At 38.8% G+C, this 23,611-nt stretch overlaps 1 protein-coding gene across 2 annotated transcripts in view; it reads left to right on the top strand.

The window, feature by feature from the left end:
- dync2h1 (dynein cytoplasmic 2 heavy chain 1) overlaps nt 1-23,611 on the top strand; it is a 245,918-nt gene that overhangs the window by 214,992 nt on the left and 7,315 nt on the right. For both annotated transcript variants that reach the window (NM_001423300.1, NM_001423299.1), the window contains 4 exons: nt 1,470-1,574; nt 4,360-4,476; nt 11,613-11,822; nt 14,233-14,322. In NM_001423300.1, the coding sequence (NP_001410229.1) occupies nt 1,470-1,574; nt 4,360-4,476; nt 11,613-11,822; nt 14,233-14,322 (522 nt within the window). The remainder of the gene's footprint in view (nt 1-1,469; nt 1,575-4,359; nt 4,477-11,612; nt 11,823-14,232; nt 14,323-23,611) is intronic.

Below are 23,611 nucleotides of genomic sequence, written 5' to 3'. Positions count from 1 at the left end.
TAAATTGTGCCAACGTCTTATGCCGAGTTCAGACTGCATGATTTTCAAACTAGTCGTGTGTCAGATGTTTTCACACTGCATGACTATCTGGGCTAGCGTTTCGTCGCTGCTTTGTTTGCACTGCAAGATGGATCGGCGACATGGACATTCACATTGCATGACTTTACTATAGGGAGAATCGCCGACAACTTTATCCAAACTACGTCTCACAGCCAAAAACACGTCGTATATCTTTTGTTATTAACTACATAATGAGAAAGAAGCCTTTAATGGTGTAGAACATGTACATGTTTGCTCACCTGGGTTTAAAGGGAATTAGCCTTTTCTCCTCAACTTAAGTTGATAATAAACTAATTTCTTTCTGTATGAAACGTCAAACAGACACAGTTGCTCCTGAGTCCTGTCAAACCTCCACTAGTTTTCCTCCATTTCGTGGGTTCAAATAAACCAAAAAAGAGCGCTTTTAACTCCCCCCCCCAGCCTCCCGCTGGCCTGCAGCAGGTATACACACACACACAAGTGAAAGCTGCTCTCTCATTGGCTGTAGGCGATGGCTGATGTTATTTTCAGTCAAAACTCAATTCACACGGCATGATTTGAATCGCCGACAGCTCCAGATATTCAGCACGCCAAATATCTCACAGGCATCGGCGACTCATCAGCGATTCTCTCAGATCGCATCTTTGATCGTTCATACTGTGTGATTGTCACTCACGTGCACGAGCAGCGATTTGCCTGTGATTTCAGGCATTTGTCGGTGATTTCTCAAAACCTGTCGGCGAGCCAAAATCAGGGCTAAAATCACGCAGTCTGAACTAGGCATTAGACCAACAAAGCTGGCTTAGTGCTTAGTACTTTTGCACAGTACCTATATATCAATGAACTATAAAGTTGTTGAGTAAATACATTGTTGGAATCACCTTTAGAACAATTTTTTTAAACGATAAAACACTTAGAGCAAGGAACAATCCATCTCACACAATTTAAAGGAGATCTATTATGTCCACTTTTACAAGAAGTCTCTAATCTCCCTAAAGTGTGAAGATTCAGCTCAGAATAGCACACAAATAATGATATATATCTCTCTGAAACTGACCCTTTTAGGCTTTGATCCTGACTGTGCTGTTATGGTGACTGTCGCTTTAAATGCAAATTTGATTGTGCTCTTTTTAATAGAGGGCGGAGCTACAGATGCCTATGTGTCAGCATAGTGGCAGATGCAAAACTAACAGCAGGCAGCTGCTTCTCAGGGCTGTTTATGTAATGAGGGAGAGATGGTCACTAGTGGGCGGGGCTTTCCCCCTCTGATGACATAAACAATTGGAGAATGTCAAAGTGCATTCAAAATTTTCAGGACAGAATTTTCATGTCAGTACATCCCTAAAAAATACCACACCATAACGATATGATGAATGATGAATTACTGATATTACCCATAATGCATTGTGCGGTGGTTTGTGTGTGTGCAGGATTATCGTGTGGTGGTGGACGCTCTTCCCGAGGACGACAGACCCAGTTTCTTCGGCCTGCCTGCAAACATCGAGCGCTCTTCACAGAGGATCATCAGTTCTCAGGTGTGTGTTTGTGTGTGTGCGTGTGTGTGTGTGTGTGTGTGTGTGTGTGTGTGTTTGTGTGTATGCGCGTACATGTAAATGTCTGTGAGTGAGTTTGTGCGTGTGTACATGTGTGTGAGTTTGTGTGTGTGCGCGTACATGTAAGTGTTTGTGTGTGTGTACATGATCATGTGTGTGAGTTTGTGTGTGTGCGCATACATATAAGTGTTTGTGTGTGTGTACATGTGTGTGTGTGTGTGTGTGTGCGCGTACATGTAAGTGTCTGTGTGTGTGTGTACATGAGTGTGAGTTTGTGTGTGCATGCATTGTGAGTGTCTTTGAGTAAGTTTGTTTGTTTGAGAGTGTGTGTGTGTGTGCGAGTTTGTATGTGTTTATTTGTGTGAGTTTGCATATGTGTGTGTTTAAATGACTTTGTGAATGTTTGTATGTGAATGTGAGTTTGTGTGTGCGCATGTGTGTTTGAGTTTGTATGTGTGTGGGTGCATCTGTGTGTGAGTTTGCATGTGTGTGTTTGAGTTTGTGTGTGTGTATCTAAACGAGTGAGTTTGCGTTTGTGTGTGTGTGTGTCAATGAGTTTGTGTGTGCACATGTGTGTTTGAGTTTGTATGTGTGTGGGTGCATGTGTGTGTGAGTTTGCATGTGTGTGTTTGAGTTTGTATGTGTGTATCTAAACGAGTGAGTTTGCGTTTGTGTGTGTGTGTGTCAATGAGTTTGTGTGTGCACATGTGTGTTTGAGTTTGTATGTGTGTGGGTGCATGTGTGTGTGAGTTTGCATGTGTGTGTTTGAGTTTGTGTGTGTGTATCTAAACGAGTGAGTTTGCGTTTGTGTGTGTGTGTGTGTCAATGAGTTTGTGTGTGCAGATGTGTGTTTGAGTTTGTATGTGTGTGGGTGCATGTGTGTGTGAGTTTGCATGTGTGTGTTTGAGTTTGTGTGTGTGTATCTAAACGAGTGAGTTTGCGTTTGTGTGTGTGTGTGTGTCAATGAGTTTGTGTGTGCACATGTGTGTTTGAGTTTGTATGTGTGTGGGTGCATGTGTGTGTGAGTTTGCATGTGTGTGTTTGAGTTTGTGTGTGTGTATCTAAACGAGTGAGTTTGCGTTTGTGTGTGTGTGTCAATTAGTTTGTGTGTGCACATGTGTGTTTGAGTTTGTATGTGTGTGGGTGCATGTGTGTGTGAGTTTGCATGTGTGTGTTTGAGTTTGTGTGCGTGTATCTAAACGAGTGAGTTTGCGTTTGTGTGTGTGTGTGTGTCAAAGAGTTTGTGTGTGTACATGCGCACATGTATTTGAGTTTGGGTGAGTTTGTGTGTGAGTACATGCACAAGTGTGTGTGTGTGTGTGTGTGTGCGTGTGCGTGTGTCTGTGTGTCTGTGCATGTACGTGTGTGTAAGTGAAGGAGGTCAGGAGGGGTCAGAGGTGTTTTGAGAACATTGTGCTGAGCAGGACATTCCTCCACATCAAAGGTGTGTGTGATTGTTGTACTTTCCTGTGGGGTGGAGAATATAATGAGCTGACAGACAAACTACATTCACACATGCATGCATCTCTCCACATTTCTCCTGGAGGACTTTTACTTTCACACCCAAAACCTTACACACAAAACATTTTAGTTTACTTTCCAACATATGATTGTATGGACATTTATAACAATTTTTTTATTTATGTATTTATTTATTTTTAAATTGGGGAATTAAACATCTAATGTGTGATTAAACGTAGTTTATAGTTTAATTTAATAATTTATTCTTCGCTGCAGACGTTTTACACTGTATTACACTGATTTTCTACCAGTACAGCATAAACACACATTGCTTTGCATCTTATAAACACAACCAAGCTTTAAAAATACACTCTGGAACACCCCTTTAATGATCTTATCATTAGTTACTAAATAAAATGATGTATAGTAGTCTAATAGATTTTGATTCATTCTCCCACCATGTCTTGTGCAAATTAGTGGGTGGAGCTCCAGAATTTGCCATTGATATTCTTCAGTGGGGGCGGGGTATATCCTACATATGACATCATAGATTGACACATTCCAGGATCTGCTGTTTTCTGGGCCTGCTGTCAAAACAAACATTTATTTCAATAATAAATAAGATTTCCCCTCTGAAATGTACAAGATAACCTTCTGTACGATGATCTTAGTAAGTAAAAGTAGATTTCTCAGTCCATGACCTTTTTAGATGCTGCTGATTATGCAAAAACACACTAGAAAGACACCCAATCAAAGTCCAGCATGCAAATATAAGGTATAATGATGGTGGTTGCCAGGGCATTGCTATGTGGCTGCTAAGGATTTTAGCATGTCTGCCTGAACATCCTGTTTTACTGAATGAAATATGCAAATCACCCTCATTCAGCTCAATGTCGCTCACACACACACACACACACACACACACACACACACACACACACACATTCTCTTTGAGTTCAGATGTTACATCGCACTCCTATTTGTCACTGTCAGGTTTAGACTGATGTTAGCCACACACACACACACTGCTGTAGAGACTGTGTTTGTGTGTGTGTCTGTGTGTGTGTCTGTGTCTGTGTCTGTGTCTGTGTGTGTGTGTGTGTGTGTGTGTGTGTGTGTGTGTGTGTGTGTGTGTGTGTGTGTGTGTGTGTGTGTGTGTGTGTGTGTTTGTTTGTTGTAAGCTTTTGTAATGAGACCAATTTATCATGAGTAAGAATCGCCCACTGCAGCGTTTCCACAATCACAGAGAGATGGAGCATCGTTGCACAGTGAGAATATCTGTGTGTGTGTGTGTGTGTGTGTGCAGGTGATCTCTCAGCTGAGGATTCTGAGCAGGCCTGTCGCAGCAGGATCTAAGTTCGACAGAGAGATCTGGTCTAGTGCGCTCTCACCTGTGCTCAACCTGTGGAAACGGCTCAACCAGGTACCAAAACGTCACACGCAAGGTTTTAATTGAATTTGATGTATATATTGGATCTATATATATATATATATATATTGATATATTTGTGCAGTGATTTTTTTATTTATCCAAAAACAATGTAATAACACTTTCATCTCCTACCAGTCTATTTTGGCTCATTAAAATGCAACTAAAATAGAAGTATTACATGCAAAACATGCAATCAAATATAATATAAAAACTATTAAATATTCCTAATTAAATATAAATTAAAACATTTTCAAAATTATTTTTTACTCTTTGTCTTAATCCACTATTTTAACATGCAAACTCCACTCAGAAATGCCAACTGACCCAGCCAAGGCTCGAACCAGTGACCTTCTTGCTGTGAGGCAACAGTGCTAACCACTGAGCCATCGTGCCACCTCTTAATACATCATCAAATCAATCATGTTCTATATATGCCTGGCAAGATGTTTTTGACATACGGGATAAGCTACTGTTTTTATGATACTTGACAGTGGGTGTCTTTTATTAGCGGTGCTAAAAGATATATATACAGTTGAAATCAGAATTATTAGCCCCCTTCGAAATTTTTTCTTCTTTTTAAAATATTTTCTAAATGATGTTGAACAGAGCAAGGGAATTTTCACAGTATGTCTGATAATATTTTTTCTTCTGGAGAAAGTCTTACTTGTTTTATTTCGGCTACAATAAAAGCAGTTTTACATTTTTTTAAACACCATTTTAGTGACAAAATTATTAGCCCTTTTAAGCTATATTTTTTCTTGATAGTCTACAGAACAAACCATTGTTATAGAATAACTTGCCTAATTACCCGAACACGCCAAGCTACCGTAATTAACCTAGTTAAGCCTTTAAATGTCACTTTAAGCTGTATAGAAGTGTCTTGAAAAATATCTAGTAAAATATTATTTACTGTCATCATGACAAAGATAAAATAAATCAGTTATTAGAGATGAGTTATTAAAACTATTATGTTTAGAAATGGGTTGAAGAAATCTGCTCTACATTAAATAGAAATTGGGGAAAAAATAAACAAGCAATCTAATAAGTTAGGGGGGCTAATAATTCTGACTTCAACTGTATATAAACAGAATTAATTTGACTGAATGAGGGAATAAATAAAGCTTTATAATACTTTTCCTCTTTATATAAATGACCCCCTCACTTGTGAAATAGACAGCAGCATGATTCAGTAGAGTTTCTGTCAGTGCTATTATAGTTTTAATTGCTCATCCTTCAATAACAGCTCGTAGTGACAGATTCATAACACAATCTGAGCTGAGAAGTTGCCGCTGCAGTAATAAAAAACAGTAGCATCCTGGGAAAACACTTTCATTTCCCTGGATACAGACAATTTCAGACTGTGTTTTGTGTACAATAACAACAGTCGAGTTCCATAAATAAAAAAACAAAGCATTAATTATCCCCATAGGGAAACAGCATTTTAGAATCGCACTACATTTCCCATGATGCTCTACAGACATTTCCACAATCAGTTGCAGCAAGCAAAAAGTCCCAAAAGAGATTTTGTTTAGCTTCTTCTACTCATATAAAACCCTACAAATGATATACAGCAGTGGTTCTCAGCTGGTATAGCCATGGGACCCACATTTTCACATGGTCATCAAGCCGCGACCCAAATTTTTAGGAATTCTAATATAATTTTAGGAATTATAATTCATTTGTATTTAATTGTTAACATACACAACTAATGACAGATAAATTATAAGAAAATTAACAAGACTTACAAATAAACAATATTTTACTGCTGTCATTTAACAAAATGTATCAAATTATAGAAATATTACAGAGTAACAATGTCAAATACTGTAAACAGTGGTTAGGGTAAGGAAAAGTTAAGTTACCAATAGCCCCTTTCACACAATGATACCGGTATATATCTGGAAAATTTCCGGAACGACTTTACCGGTATATTCAAAAAAGCGCTGTTCACACAGGCGAGGACGTTACGGAAATTTTCCGGAAAAGAGCATTCACACATCCATTCCAAAATACCGGTAAATTCTGACATCATTCACCACAAATGAGCTTTAAACGGCTGCGCTTGTATTTTTAAACATTTGACTAAATTACAAACTCTGTGGATGATCAATATTGTGAACAACTTTCGCTGGATCACTTTCGCATGTCGAGATGTTCATAATATGTGCGTGTGCAGGCGCTCACAGGCTGTTTCACAGGCACACGCAAAGCTTGAAGGTAAACAAACAACGGCTTATCATAAGCATCTCATCGATGATTATTTACACAGTTGGCATTAAGAAGAACATATAAACGTGATCTGACTATCTTCTAGCAGCTAAATGTGTCTGGAAAAATATTCAAAGGTTTTTATCCTCACAAACCGCGCGGACGTAAATGCGTCTGACTGTTGTGATTGGCTAAAGCAGACGTCTCACGTCAGCACGTTCTAGACGTGCACGCGCTTATTACGGGAATCTTCCTTCTGCATTCACACAGCGGAGCATTCCGGCAAATTGCCGGTAATGTTACAACTTCTCTTTCCGGAAAATAGCCAGAACGAATTTACCGGTATTTTCAAAAAGGGCCTGTTCACACATACAACCTTTCCGGAAAGGTCTGTATGTGTGAAAGGGGCTATTAACTAAACTGAACTGTTTAAAAAACATTAACACTGATCTGGTTGAACTGAACAGAAACCAGCAAACTGAAGTAAAATTATTAAAATAATCATAACCATTTTATAAAAATCACCAGTTATTTGCCGTTCTGCTTTTGTGTGGGCTTTCTTGGCCTTTGCCACACGGTGAGCAGAGTAATTTAGGCCTACTTGTACTTGTTTTGAACATATATATATGTTAGGCACTTTTGTGATGCCCTCAGCTATTGGAGTCATCTTAGAAAATAGTCCACAGGTTTTCGCTTGCAACTGGGATGTCATTAAAACACATTCAGTTAAAGGGCCATGACACCCCCCCACTTTCGGTTAAAGTCTACTTCAGAATTTTTTCAAAAGATGCACGATTAATGGGCGTGGAGCTCCGCGAGCATCGGGCAGGAGTGGGCGTGGCCAGCAGGGGAGAGAACAACTGCGTTTGACAGTTAGCTCACAAAATGAGACACAAACCGTGAGGAGACGCAAGAGTTTATGGTTCACTAAGTTAATATGCCCTGCTACATTTGTTATTCGTAATTTTATATACACATAACCATAATTTATATCATTATAAAGATAAGTGTGTTCATGTAAACACTATAAATGAGGATTCTCCCTCGATCCCCGGGTCTATTATAGATCTGAATGCAGACCTGCCTATTTTAACCATTAGCCCTGCTGGTAATCTGGCAAACACAGCAGCACGGCGATGTGTCTGAATGTGAACGAACTCCTGATAAAAGACAGCGTCCGCCATTCTCTAATTCTCGTGCTGCTCTCCCGACAAAAATGCTAGCAGCACACACACAGCCTTGCTGTATGATCGGCCCTGACAAGATCGCGGGTTAAAAACATGCAACAAACCCCATGGATCATGGAAACAAACACATACGAGTCTTCATAAACGGCTACTGCGTGCCGTGGGTCCGTCACTCCGCGTCTCACAGCTTGCTTGAAACTGGCAGGTCTGTCTCGCCTTCGGAAAGCACGTGCTCTCATGAATAATTAAGCAGCCGGCTCTTCTCATAGGTTAAGAAAACTCCGCTATGAATAATAATGAGAAACCGACGCGTCATCATTGCACTTGCAGTACTGCGCTGCGTCGCCGATTTTGATCCCGCCCCAAAAATCCTTTTAAACCCAGAAGCTGAAATTAGCTGACAAAAGCTCAAAATTATCCAGTTTTCCCCACAATTAAAGCTGACAGGTGCTAATATTGTCTTAACTGATGCTCAACACACACACATCTGTTCATATAAAAAAAAAAGTTCTCCAGGGTGTCCTGAACCTTTAAATAAACTTTGGCATTCATTTAGTTGCTCAAGCGTAAAACGAGACAAAGCGCCTTTTACTCGCACGCGCCCGTCAGAATCGGCAGAAGCTCCATTGAATATACTGTGGTAAAATAAATACTCTCATTATAAAGACATGGCGGGGGAAATGTAATGTAATGCAGTGCTTCTTGTACAGTCTGAGACCCACTTTATATCGGATATCACTCAGCCAGTGGAAATCGCTGATTTTTAAAGAAAACAGACCTTAAACGCGCCGGTTTTTGCATTGCATACAGTTCGCTGAAAGTGCTTAACCCAGGTTACTGGCAAATTAAAAGCCCCATTAGCATGCTTCAGCATATACCCTAATGCAGGGGTGCTCAATCCTGTTCCTGGAGATCTACCCTCCTGCAGATTTCAGTTGCTACCCATATCAAACACACCTGCCGGTAATTATCAAGTGGTGTTCAGGTCCTAATTAATTGGTTCAGGTGTGTTTGATATGGGTAGCAACTGAAATCTGCAGGAGGGTAGAACAGGATTGAGCAGCCCTGCCCTAATGGTACGGTTGTCACATGCGCATTTCAAAATAAAAGTCCGATATAAGCAAAATAAGTTAAATATTAAACTTTTGTTGTTTTTTTTTTATCACACACTCCGCGACCCACTGAAAATCTTCCCACCAGTTGAGAAACACTGATATACAGGGTTTGTACGGGTGCTGGAAATCCTGGAAAAATACTTGATTTTTACTTTAGTGTTTTCAAGGTTAGAAATGTGCTTGGATTTTGGACTAAGTGCTTGAACCTGCTTTAATTTGAAATTGCAGAATGCATATTTGCACCAAAAAACGCCAAAAGCAGCGCTCAGAAATAGTTTAAAACAGTGTCAACTTGCTGCAGTAGACAAAGCCTGCAATGCCTGTAAATTTAAAAAAATTAAAAAGTAATATTGATAAAAGCTTACAAACTATGGTTTTTCATATTTGGTGATTTTCAAAACAGTTGACAATGGAACAGTTTATTAATTTGCAGCAGGAATATTCTATTCTACATTAGGGATTTAAGTTGTTGTTACATAACTTTTGAATCGCAGTGCACAGGAAACATAATAAACGACGTCATAAAAACAAACTCTGATTGTAAGCTAATTTTTGAGATATCAGCTTTAGGTAAGAGACCAAACTTTATCCAATAACTAAACTTTTTTTATTTATTTATTTTTTAGCATATTTACAGTAGGTTAACTATCCCAAAAATTTTTTGCTCCAAAGTATTCAACAATTTAAGTTGAAATGTTATACTGTGTTTTTTTATAAATAGCACAATGGGTTTAGATTTGAAAAGGTAAATATAGCATATAGCAATGCAATTTACCATGCTAAAAAAGCAGAAAAATGCAACTTGCTTGAAAAGTGCTGGAATTTAAAGTTGGAAAAAGTGTAAAAACCCTGGATATAATAGAGACTTTAAAGGGCCATGAAACCCCCTGGTTTAGCAAACACCTCTAGTTTGAAAAAAGTCAGGAAAGTGGGTGTGTCTAGCTCTGTTTACGTGGGAGTGTCGGGGGAGGAAAAAGGGGAAGGATTTGAATAAAAATGGGAGTTTCCATTTGGGCATGTGCTGATTTTCACTGAGGAAAAACAAACACACAGACGCAGAGGAGAAAGACAGTGACTGTGTTTAATAAGGGTGAAATGTTTGATACCGCACGTCATATAAGAGAAAAAACCTCTGCATTTCTCAGTAACGCAGATTCACTTGGTAGGTCAGAAAGCCGTGTTTGTAGACTATCCTGTCACAAAATGCGGCGAAAATTAAACACGACGGTCCGTATTAGTTTGCTTACAGTGTTCACGTGTTTACACTCGGGAGAGCAGCATTTACAGCAGATCTTTCATTTTATAATATTGTAATGATATTAATGTAAACTAAATAACTTAGAAATCATTTTGACTAAGGTCTGTCTTTAAACACTGAAAGAGTACAGCTGACTAGACGATCTATAACTTTGCCATCTGAATGAACAAAGAAAGGGCGCTGATCGCACACACTTACCAAATCTCTAGAGACAGAACAATAACACATACTATAGCTGCGTCTTTTTTTTTAAAGGAGATGAACAGCAAATCCGGATTTCACCATTTCCAGATGCGAAAAGCTCTTGGGTAAAAAAATGCTCCGGGCAAACGTATTTCTGCTGCGTGTCGCTTGCACGGATCCACACATGAGTCTAGCTGTGCTCTCATAGAGGGAAAATGAAAACTAATCCTTCATTGCAGCACATTATAAAAGCAACACTGACGACTTGTATCTCCAAACAATTCCTACTCTTTTCCCACTTTTTTTGGCAACACAACGTGGCGTCTCTGCCGTCTGAAGACGGTTTCAGGTACAAACCGTCTTCGAAGCTAGCATGCATATTAAATGCACCGCATACACAATAGAGCGCGGTGATTGGTTTGAACCAAGTCATACTCATGAAATAATGCAGCACACTCAGAGACTTTATACGGTACTCCCAGGTACAGACATCCAGTCTACACGCTGGAATACACGCTAAGATCTCATGACGCAGCTTCAAAAATTTATTTCAAACCAGAAGTACGAATTTGCTCGAAATAACACAAAAACAACCAATTTTCACTTTTTAGTGAGATATATGTGTCCTAATTGTGTTTTTAGCAGTGTGGGACACATATACGACTGTCAACAGCTCAAAAAATATGTTTTGATATTTCGTTTAACAATCTAAAAAAATGCTTAAAAACATACAAATTAGACAAAGAGGTGATGAGGCAGCGACCAGCAAGACCAAGCTATCACTCAAGTGGCCACGCCCTTAATTATGCAGACTTAATATAACTTAATATAAAGGAAGCAGATGAGTTATTAAAAAATTCACCACCGCACGGTTGTTATGAAGGGTAATATTAGCTTTATGAACCAAAATCACTCTTTGTAGCAGGCTGTAAACCCTTTTTTTTCTGCTGTAAAGTTGGCCATTTTAACAGTGGGGCGGGGTCTGTCAGATACTAGAAAGCATTTGATTGGTCAGAAGATTTGATGAGAAACTGAAGTATGAGATAATAGATTTTTACACGGAAGTGAAATAATAATATTAATTTCACTGTGACATGTCCTTCAGGGCCAAATCCAAGTTCTGATTGGTTATTAATTCCTGCTGCGCTCTGATTGGCTCCTTTGTCTCGTTGTCAGGGTTCATCGTTGATCCATCAGAAGGTGACTTTACCCAGCGAGAGTGTCGGCTCTCCTATTTTTTCATTCATCCAGCTGGAGCAGTTTAACGCCGTGCGATTGGTCCAGAGCATTCACCAATCGCTAGCCTCGCTCAGTAAGGTAATTCGAGGCACGTCCCTCCTGACGGCTGATGTTCACAAACTGGCAACTGCACTCCTGAACCAAGAGGTGAGTGAAGCGAACGCCTGCAGAATGATGAATATTCATGTCTTTTTCATCTTTAATTGAGCAGTACAGTATGACAGGCTGTGCTGTAGTGTGCTGTATAGAATGAAACACCACACTCAACATCAATTCAGTACTTTTTTCTTATTTGAGGTTTTAAAATAATGCCTTTTATATTGTTTTAATGCCGTTTTTTTTATTGGTTATTCATTATAAGATCAAGCAAGGTCACTGAAATTTGGATAATTGCATTTTTAATCCTTTGTAAGCTGAATAAGTTGCGTAAATTTGTAGTTTTTTTTCTTGATATTATTATTAGTTGTAATATTATTGATAAAATAAATGGGTCACACTTTACAATAAGTTTCATTAATTAATTAATTAATTAATGCATTTACTAACATGAACAAACAATGAACAATACATCTACTACTATATTTGTTCATGTTAGTTAATGTTAGTTAATGAAAATACAGTAGTTCATTGTTAGTTCATGTTAACTCATGGTGCATTAACTAATTTTAACAAGCACTGACTTGTATGTTAATAATGCATTAGTAAATGTTCAGTTATGATTAAGGAATTCTGTACATATGTTGTTTATGATTAGTTCATGTTAGTAAATGCATTAACTAATGAACCTTATTGTAAAGTGTTACCAATAAATGTTTTATTATTATTTTGGACTGTTACGACCTCTTGAAGTTAAACCAGGGATTGAAGTAAATAACATTTATATTGTGACAGTTTTGTGTAAGATGGGAGAAGAAGAACCATGCATCAGGCAAAATACTGCCAAAAAGAGGATTTATTATACAAAAATCAAAGATAAACAGAAAATAGTAATGATAAAGAAGAATAATATAACAACAAATAACAAAGTAAATTAATTATATACAACTTATTATAACCAAAAAATAATCCAAAAACAATAATCCCTGCAGGGGGGAAAGGACAAAGTGGCGCTGAAAGAAAAGAAAATAACAAAACAAAAATCAAACTACCTCAGTATAATCCTTTAAACCAGGGGTCACCAATCTCGGTCCTGGAGGGCCGGTGTCCCTTCAAGGTGTAGCTCCAACTTGCCTTAACACACCTGCCTGGGTGTTTCAAGTATACCTAGTAAGACCTTGATTAGCTTGTTCAGGTGTGTTTAATTAGGGTTGGAGCTAAAATCTGCAGGACACCGGCCCTCCAGGAACTTTAACCATGATTATATCCAGGAACTTTAACCTAACTGAAAACAAAATAATCGAAAGCAAGTATTCAGCGTTTACAAATCCTCACTTACCTACTCTAAACCGAACCAAACCGAAAAATACAAAGCCAACGCTCACTCCTAAACCTGGTGTGTCTATACACGGGTTTACTAGGTGATGTAAGGATGTACGTCACGTGACATCTACCTCTCCAAATCCCCCTGGGGAACACAAAGCATATCAGCAAAATCTCAAATGAACAATAAAAGAATATTAGTGAAGATAAACAAAAATAGCAAAAACAAATTTGACAAAGCAACATTAATTACCCCCATTAAACAAATAAGACTTTTTTCCATAAGAAAAAATATTATACTGTAGGAAATACTGTGAAAAATTCCTGAATCTGTTAAACATCATTTGGGAAATATGGGGGATAATAATTCTGACTTCAATTGTATGTCTGTATGTATGTATGTGTGTGTGTGTGTGTGTGTGTGTGTGTGTGTGTGTGTGTGTGTGTGTGTGTGTGTGTGTGTGTGTGTGTGTGTGTGTGTGTGTGTGTGTGTGTGTGTGTGTGTGTGTGTGTGTGTGTGTGTGTGTGTGTGTGTGTGTGTGTGTGTGTGTGTGTGTGTGTGTGTGTGTGTGTATATAGGGCTCGAAATTAACCTTTTTGCTTGGTAGCACCGGTGCTCCTAACTTTAAAAATTTAGGCACATCAGCCTAAATTTTGTCGCACCCACCAATTATGAGCACCGTTACTACAAGTTTTATACAAACAGATTTATTGCATTTGAAATCAACACTCATCAAACTAACAAGCAAAAAAAAAAAAAAAATATATATATATATATATATATATATATATATATATATATATATATATATATATATATATATATATATATACAGTATATATATATTAACACAGTATACTTCAGCCTTTACTTCAGTAAACTATATATATAATGTATTTTCTTGTGATAACGGGATTTCGTTGAGACATACTTTCCTCACGCTTGCATATATATATATATATATATATATATATATATATATATATATATATATATATATATATATATATATATATATATATATATATATGTGTGTTTTTTCAGATGCAGATGTGTGTGTGTGTGTGTTATTAAAGCCTTCATTCTCTCTCTCTCTCTCTCTCTCTCTCTCTCTCTCTCTCTCTCTCTCTCTCTCAGTGTCCGTTGAGTTGGCAGAATAAATGGGAAGGCCCTGAAGACCCGATGCAGTATCTGCGAGCTGTGGTATCCAGAGCACTCGCCATTCAGGTAAACAAGCTCTGGCCGCAGTGGAAATGTGTTGATCCAAGGGTCGTGGAATGTGTTTGACCTCCTCCAGGTGTCCTTCAGTTTGTTTAGCCGTGTCTATGGGAGCGTCACCATCCTCATATGCAGTCGAAGACAGAGTTATTTGCCCTCCTGTGAATTTTTCAAATATTTCCCAAATGATGTCTACTAGAGCAAGGAATTTTTCACAGTATTTCCTATAATATTTTTTCTTCTGGAGAAAGTCTTATTTGTTTTATTTTGGCTAGAATAAAAGCAGTTTTTAATTTTTTTAAAATCATTTTAAGGTCAATATTATTAGCCCTTTTAAGCTATATTTGTTTAGGATTGGCTACAGAATAAACCACTGTTATACAATGATTTGCCTAATTAACCTCACTTTAACCTAATTAACCTATTTAAGCCATTAAATGTCACTTTAAGCAGAATACTAGTGTCTTGAAAACTGTCTAGTCAAATATCAGACCCTGTAGTTTGTCACTGTTATTTTGTGATTTTTTGCTATAAAAATGACAAATTTTGTGGTGGTAATTTCGAGAAATTTGCGGAATATTTTCTATTTAAAAAAATATATATAAACATAAAATAGAGGAAGGTTGTATAACTCTTATTTTTACCCACAATCTTACTTTGCCTATCTCAGATTTCACTCTCCGGAGCATCATGTGCCTCCCTTAGGACATGCTTTAGGGACTCCGCTGCCGTAATACACCTAAAACATGGATTGCCGAAAAGCTCGTCAATGGCAGGGGGGAAGTGTTTTCTTTCGTCAATGACAGGGAAGAGTTAAACAAAATCGTTTATAGATTTGACGCAGCCATACATGTAAAGCACAAATAATGTCTTTCAATTCGGTCACGTCCAGCCGCCGTCATCTCTGAACTAATCTCCATCATTGTAAGCTGCTTTCTGTTCTGTCTGTTCCATTGCTCCGTTTGTTAGATGTTTACTCCCACTTTCTTTTGCAGTCTGAAGCCTGTCAAACACACAAAATACCCAATTTGCGCCATGTCATTCACTCGATTTGCACCACAGAATGTCTAATCTAAGCTTTGCATTGAATTCACATGTAAATCTCTTGCGCTTGACCATAAATATATACATTAGATGTCGCATACCCTGCTGTTGTCTGTTAGAGGCAATGCGTCAATGAGTCGCCGTTTTAGTTCAGGGTAGCGCTCTTTTGAAATGAATGCGATGCCAAGGTGCAGTGGAGGACTGTGGCCATCCAGAGCCAGAAATATACACATATAGACATATATATCTATGATCGGGACTTTTCCTGGTTGTTAATATGCAAATATTTTTTAAATTACAAAAATTATAATTTTATATCACTTTTCCACATTGATGGATGTGACCGCACGGGCATTGCAGACAAGGAGTATGTGTTTGTGTGCATTGTAATGTATTATCCTTCCTCCCTGTTTAATTTGATCTAATCCGAGTCCTGAAACACACCCCCTCTCCTGCTTTCACTTCTCACTCTGACGCGATTTGTTTCTGAATGAATCCCCATTATGAACGACTCGTTCACTTAAGCCTGGTTTATATTTCTGCATCAAGTGACCGGCGTAACCCACGGCGCATGCAACGCGTGCAGCTGTGCATTTACACTTCTGCGCGCTGTCTCTGTTGGCCTGCATTAACACTTTTGAAACACTAGTTGGCAGTGAGGTGTTAATGTTTCTCTGTGTCCAGTTTCTTCGCTGGTGTTTTGTTTTTTCTGAACGCTTCCTGAATGTACAAGTGGCTCAAACTCGCTCATTTTGAGGCAGGAACCTTCGGACGTGCAACAACTTTAACTATGAGTTAAACACAAAACAAAACTTTCCATCCGGAGCTCCTTGACGGGACTCCACACTTGTAAACAATCGCTCCATCGGGCTCGCGTCGCTCGCGCGGCTCTCGGTCCCGCCCAGACTCGTCAGCATTTCCAAGCCGACCAGTCACGGAGCTTGCGCTACGCGTTGTTGCGGGGTGTAGTTACATTCTTTTAGAGGTGCACGTCAGCGACGCCAACAGCCACAGTGTAGGGCTATGCGTCAACGCGAAGGCTGCGCCATAGCATACATGGTGCAGATGTATAAATCAGCTTTTATATAATACAATAATACAAGTTTCTGGCACCGCAGCATCTTGTTGTCATTTTATTTACATTGGTTGCTGATTTTATTCAACAAAACTAGCATAAGCCTGGTATTTAGTGCGTGTTGGTGCTCCTTTGCCTTATGGTGAATTCAGTAAGTGACAATATTATCGTCAATAACATTAAATGTTAAGCACAAACATTCATAACATATAAAAACGTAAAAAACGAAATCTTACCTATGAAATGTGATACCTTTGTGTTTTGTTTTCTTTGTTTGCTCGTTACTACACCCGTACACAGGACTAAGGTCCAGCATCTTCACATTGGCTGTAGTCTTGACTAGTGCGGTTGAATGACATTTGTCCTGGGAGCACTGTACAAATGTGGCGGCGCTATTGACGCATGCTCAGGGTCGTATGCGACATCTAGTATATATATCTATGGCGCTTGACGCTTGATCCTCGTCTGCTTACTGCACAGGCTGCACAACAATTTCCCTTCTCTCTCATGTGATGTTTGGATAATGAGTGGGAAGGTGACACGTCATCTTTCGAGAGACACTCAAATACATGACGTGCGCTGCGTACGCCTTTAGGTCACGTAAACAATTGCAAACTGAAATAAATATAATTTGATTGTATGGTCTAGAATTTGATGTTTTATGAGATTTTTTTGCGTTTAAATTAAGAGTTTTGCAGGATCGCTAAATATTTTTGTTGATTTTGCGTTGTATTCAACGATCGCAAAATTGCGAAAAACTAGCGAGTGAAATATTAAATACTGTGATCATAGCAAAGATAAAAGAAATCAGTTATTAGAAATGAGTTATTAAACTATTATGTTAAGAAATGTGTTGGAAAAAAACTTTTCTCTGTTAAACAGAAATTGTAGGAAAAAATATGCGGGGGGCTAATAACTCTGACGGGAATGCCACGAAGGAGCCATGTTTGTTCAGGATGCACCTGGCCTTGTAAAGCACTCACATATTTTCCTGATGTAATGGAGCCATGCAGAGCGATCATCTGACCTAATGAGTCTCCCGAGACGTTTGCCTGTCTCGCTCGACAGCTGCCAGCCGACGGCGCGTCTTCAAGCAACTCTCCGTGTTTTCCTGGTGTAAAGCCGTAGGAATGTAGGCCGCGGTGTCACAGATGACTCATCTCATTATATCAGGGCTTTTCTCTCCTGTTTTTTTGCGCTCTTTTGTGCTTTGGCTTGGGATAAAAGCGATTTCTGAATAGCAGCCGTGCTGTAAATTCCAGCTCTGTGAAGCTCATGGCAGAGCGTTTGCGATAACACCGGGTCACAGCGCTCTGCTTCACATACTGCACAGTGTAGTTTGCTGATTTTCACTGCTGTTCATGGACTCTCACAATGATTTACTGGAGTAACTTGCTGCAACATAATGTAGTTATTGTTGGCTGTTATTGTTGGTGGAAATAAAGCCACATTATCTGGGTATTACCATCTGTATTCATCTAAAAACACGATAATGGATGAACAGATATATATACACATAGTTTGATGGATGGATGGATGGATGGATGAATGGATGGATGGATGGATGGATGGATGGATGGATGGATGGATGGATGGATGGATGGATGGATGGATGGACTTGGCTTAGATAGATGACATATTGATGGATGGAGGATTGGACAGATGGATAGTTTTAGAGATGGGTGTATGGATGGATGGATGGATGGATGGATAAAGGATTGGACAGAGAGATAGATAGATGCTTAGGCTTGATGGATTGATAGTTAGATTTAGGGATGAATGAATGGATTGGGGATGGATGGATGATTGATTGATGGACTAATAGATGGAAAGACTAATAGACAGAGGACTGGAAGACTTAGGAATAGATGGATAAATGGATAAACTTTATGGATGGATGGATGGATGGATGAATAGACGCATGGACAGACGGATGGATAGACAGATGAATGGATACACTTGGCCAAAATAGATTGATGACATTAATGGATGGAGGATTGGACAGATGGATAGATAGATGCTTAGGTTGGATGGTTAGATAGACTTAGGCATGGATGGCTGGATGGATTTAGGGGTGAGTGAATGGATTTGGTTATAAATGGATGGATAACTAAGTGATGGACTGATGGATGGAAAGACTACTGGATAGAGGACTGGATGGATGAATAGTCTTATGAATGGATGGATTAATGGATTAATGGATAGACTTGATGGATAGATGGATGGATGGATGGACTGATGGATGGATGGACAGACAGACGGATGGATGAATGGATGGATGGATGGTCTTGGCCTGGACAGATAGATGACATTGATGGATGAAAAATTGGACAGATGGATGGATGGATAGATAGATGCTTAGGTTTAATTGTGGGATGGATAGGCGGACTTGGCCTAGATAGATGACATATTATTGGATGGAAGATTAAACAGATGGAAAGATAGATTTAGAGATGGGTGGATAGACTTAGGGATTGATAAATGGATGGACAGATGGATGGATGGATGGATGGATGGATGGATGGACGGACAGACGGATGGATGAATGGATGGATGGATGGTCTTGGCCTAGACAGATAGATGACATTGATGGATGAAAAATTGGAGAGATGGATGGATAGATAAATAGATAGATGCTTAGGTTTAATTGGAAAGATTAAACAGATGGAAAGATAGATTTAGAGATGGGTGGATAAATGGATAGACTTGGTGAGACAGATAGATGCTTAGGATGGATGGATGGATGGATGGATGGATGGATGGACGGACAGACTTGGCCTAGATAGATGACAGATTAATGGGTGGAGGATTGGACAGATGGATAGATAGACTTAGGGATGTGTGGATAATCAAATTTACTTGATGGATGGACTTGGCCTAGATAGAGAGATTACATAATTATGGATGGAGGATTGAACCAATGGATAGATAGATGCCTAGGTAGGATGGATGGATGGATTGATAAATGTATGAATGTATAAAGGGATGGAAAAATGAATATAGGGATGACCGGGTGACTGATTGATGGACGGAAAGACTAAAGGATGGAGGACTGGATGGATGGATGGATGGATGAATGGACGGATTTTTGAATGGATAGAAAGACTTAGGGATGGATGAATGAACGGATGACCGAATGGATGGATGGATGGAATTGGCCAAAATAGATGACATATTGATGGATGGAGGACTGGATGTATGGATAGATAGAATGACTTAGGAATGGATGGATAGACTTGGTGGGTGGATGGATGGATGGAGGGATAAATGGATAGATTTGGTGATTGAGTTGATGGATGGATGGATGGATGGATGTGCTGATGAATAAAAAGACTGATAGACGGGTGGAAGACTGGATGGATGGATGGATGGATGGATGCATGGATAGAGTTAGAGATGGATGGATTAATGGATAATGGATAGACTTGGTGGGTGGGTGGGTGGATGGATGGACTGATGGATGGGTGGATTTAGGGGTGGAGGGATAGATAAACTTAGGGATGGATGGATAAATGAATAGACTTAGAGATGGATGGATAAATGGATAGACTTGGTGGATGGATGGGTGAACCGATAGATAGAATTAGGGAGGGATGGAGGACTGGATAAATAGACAGACTGACGGACAGATAGATAGATTAAACCAAACAACAGGATGAATAGACAGAATTAATAGGCACACTTTATACACTGACCTTGAGTGCAGGGAGGAGGAGGAGTTACGTGCCGTGAATATTAAAGCCATCAAACAAGGACTCATGAATAATTCATGTGCTCACCCGATTCACCTTAGGGACAGTTCATTACCGCTGAACACACACAAACAGCAGCGCGTACATTATCAAGTACATTAATCACATGACTGTATACATGTAACTCTGCCATACTGTGTGTGTGTGTGTGTGTGTGTGCGTGTGCGTGCGTGCTGTTCTGTTTGTTTAGATGTTAATGCTTCTAAAATTCCAGCTTACTGTAAACACTGAACAAGTAAATGTTTGCAGGTGTGTTGAGTGTTTGTGATCTGTCGTGTGTATATGAACATCTTTCTGTTGATCTCAGAATCATTTCTGGTAACATGTATTGCCTTTTCTTGTAGAGCTGAAATATAGTTTGCACAAATGAAGCCTGCACAAATATTTATTGCATTTTGGCAACATTTTCATTTCATATTTTAGTTTAATTCTTTTTATTGACAGTTTTCAATCAGAGAGGTACTACAAGTGAGGGAAAGAAAAAAACACAACACAATATTTTCACAATGTTGAGGAGAGTAATATTGAGTGGTAATTAAACACATTCCTTACTCTGAACCATATTGAGATGAAAATAAAGTAAACAAAAACAGCAACAAAAAAGGAACAAAAAAACACATACGCTAATAATAATAATAATAATAATAATAATAATAATAATAATAAATTAACAAATGACACCCATGGAGGCCATTACCGTTAATTGTAAAAATATCACTATAATATCTTTTCCTAGTACACTATTGACAAGTTTTGTATCATTTAAAAGCAAGTGGGGGGAAAAGAAGAAGAAGAAAGACAGATACAGACAGGGTTAAATATGCAAGACGGGATATATAAAGCTATTTTTTTTTAATACAACAGAAAAGGTTGCCAAGCTGTATAGAAATCCTCTGTTTTGCCATTAATTGTAGATCTTATTTTCTCTATTTGAATGAACTGCAACAGGTCATACATCCAATGAAGTAGTTTGGCGGAGAAGGTTTTTCCCAGTTCAATAGGATAATTCTATTAGTAATTATTGAGCAAAAGGCTAATACATTTAACTGCAAAGATGACAGCCACGCATTTGTAGGATTGAGTCCAAACAGGGCCACTAAAGGACACGCACGGTTCAGTTTTTAGAAGAAAAATATCAGCTATTGATTTAAAGATTGATATCCAAAAAGAGTTTAACTCTGGATCTAATTTCATATTATAACTTGCAAATTCTTATTAACACATGAAAAGTAAAAATGTTGTTATTATGGATAGTAGATCATTACAATATACTTGTTACAGTTTTCTGCAATTATAATAAGGCATAAAGCAGCAATAAACTGTAGTTTTAAAGCACTAATATTCTCATTTCCTGAAAAATACTGAATATTAAATTAATTGATAGTTTCCAAGATCCAAGTTTTAGGAACAGCAATAATAAGTTGACTTTTAGTTGATCATTTGGTGTAAGAAGTGGTTTATATGAAGGGCAAAGGCCTCTAGATTACATTAATTTTACCACAATAAAATGTGATCATGTCTTAAAGTTTAAGTGAAGTTTATTCATAAACTAATTTCGAGAGGAGTACGTGATTATGATTGAACACGGCTGGTTCTGCATTAGCATGCTTGATCCACCAATCAGGCCATTCCTAACCACTATAAAGAGCCAGGGTTTTCTCACTACAGTCATCTTCGATTTGAAGAATCCCCCCTTCCACCCCTACCTTTTCACCTTTCCCTCCATAGGGCAGCACGGTGGCTCAGTGATTAGCACTGTCGCCTCACAGCAAGAACGTCACCGGTCCTAGTTCCTTAACATGCCGGTGGTCGTTTCTGTGGGTAGTTTGCATGTTCTGCCCGTGCTTGCGTGGGTTTTCCCCGGGTTCTCCGGTTTCCTCCCACATTCCAAAAACATGTACAACAAGTTAATCATTAAATCTAAATTTCAATACAGGTAATCTAATAATGCAGCATATCTTTTAATAGCCTTCAATCTTAATCTTTAGCTATTATAAAAAGGGGAGTTGTCGAGATCTACCTGAGCTCGAGGCTCCCCTCTCTTCCTCCAAACGGGAGGGAGCCCAGGGCTCAAGAACCTTCGAGCTCAGGGCTCTCTCCCGGGACAGCATGCCAAACTTGCTTATAATCAATCATCAGCTAAGTGTGAACTCTTGAATGATTTAATTAGGACGGTAAGGTCTGACTTTGCTTAGACTAAAGTCTTTTTACTGGACAGAAATAATGTGCAGTCAGTGTTGGGCAGTAGCATTGCTACAATTAGTGTTGCTACTAGCTCAGCTACATTTCTCAGTAGCGTAACGGTAGCGTCGCTACTTTCTAAATCAAACAGCTTTTCATTAGCAAAGCTATTATTTTAGGCCAGTAGCGCAGTAGCATCCACACAAGCTACATTTACCGATCGCTGATCTTTAAGTGACGCGACTGCCATTCACAGAGCTGCGAAGCCGGTGTCTGGCAGATAAAGGTAAATCCACATGATAGCGAGAATGGGGAATTCCTCTTTCTCCTTTTAACTTTTTGGTGAGTAACTGCCACGTCGCAAATCAATCATTGGGCTGTCATGAGAAACTTGATGGAAGATGAAAGATGACTGTAAAAGGAATTATTTCTAAAGCACTTAACAATTGTGCCGCATGCGTTTCGTTGGCAGTTTTATTGATCACTAAGACAGAACTGACTTGGATTGAAGTTGCTTTAATTTAAAAATGAACAAATTTAGCTTAAATGTAGCTAAGCTACTTTGGCCATGTAGCTTTTAGCTTAGGCCCAATCCCAATTATACCCCTTAGCCCTTCCCCTTACAGGTTCACTTGAAGGTGTAGGGGTGTCTCAATTCTCTTTAGCTTGAAAGCGTAGGGCTTAGGGGAAGGGCTAGATACCCCTTCGAACAGAGATTTTTCAGGACCTCACTCGAAACTAAGGGGTAAGAAAATTTCCCAGAATACACCAGCCACAACGGCAGGATAGTTGCACATGGAAGTAAGGAGATGCACAAGTTAGTATTTGTTTTTACAACAAGCAAGCACATGTTTTAACACATTCATAACAACGTTTTACCGTCATGCTTAAAAAAAAAAAAAACGCTAAAATTAAAAACGCTAAATTTTGCTGTCTATAATCCCTAATAATAACTCCTGAACAGCAACCCACAAAATTCTGTCACTCGATGACACTCAAATCCCCTGTCAGAAAAGTCTAATGGCTGGGCATGAGCTTTTCACAATGTCTGCTATCCGCTTGTTAAGTGTGACGTCACACGAAGCGGCTTCCGGATCCAAGCACTCTATTCAACTGAATGGGGAGACTCATGAAATGGTAATAATAAACGTTTACAAAACGATTTAATGCTTTCGAAAATCACGATTGCAGTATATATGTCCATGCTTAATATCCGATGGCCAGAAAGTGATTCATTTTTTTTATA

Source organism: Danio rerio, chromosome 15 (genome assembly GCF_049306965.1).
Source record: "Danio rerio strain Tuebingen ecotype United States chromosome 15, GRCz12tu, whole genome shotgun sequence".
Classification (NCBI taxonomy): Eukaryota; Metazoa; Chordata; class Actinopteri; order Cypriniformes; family Danionidae; genus Danio; species Danio rerio.
This window is presented reverse-complemented; position numbering and strand designations above follow the sequence as displayed.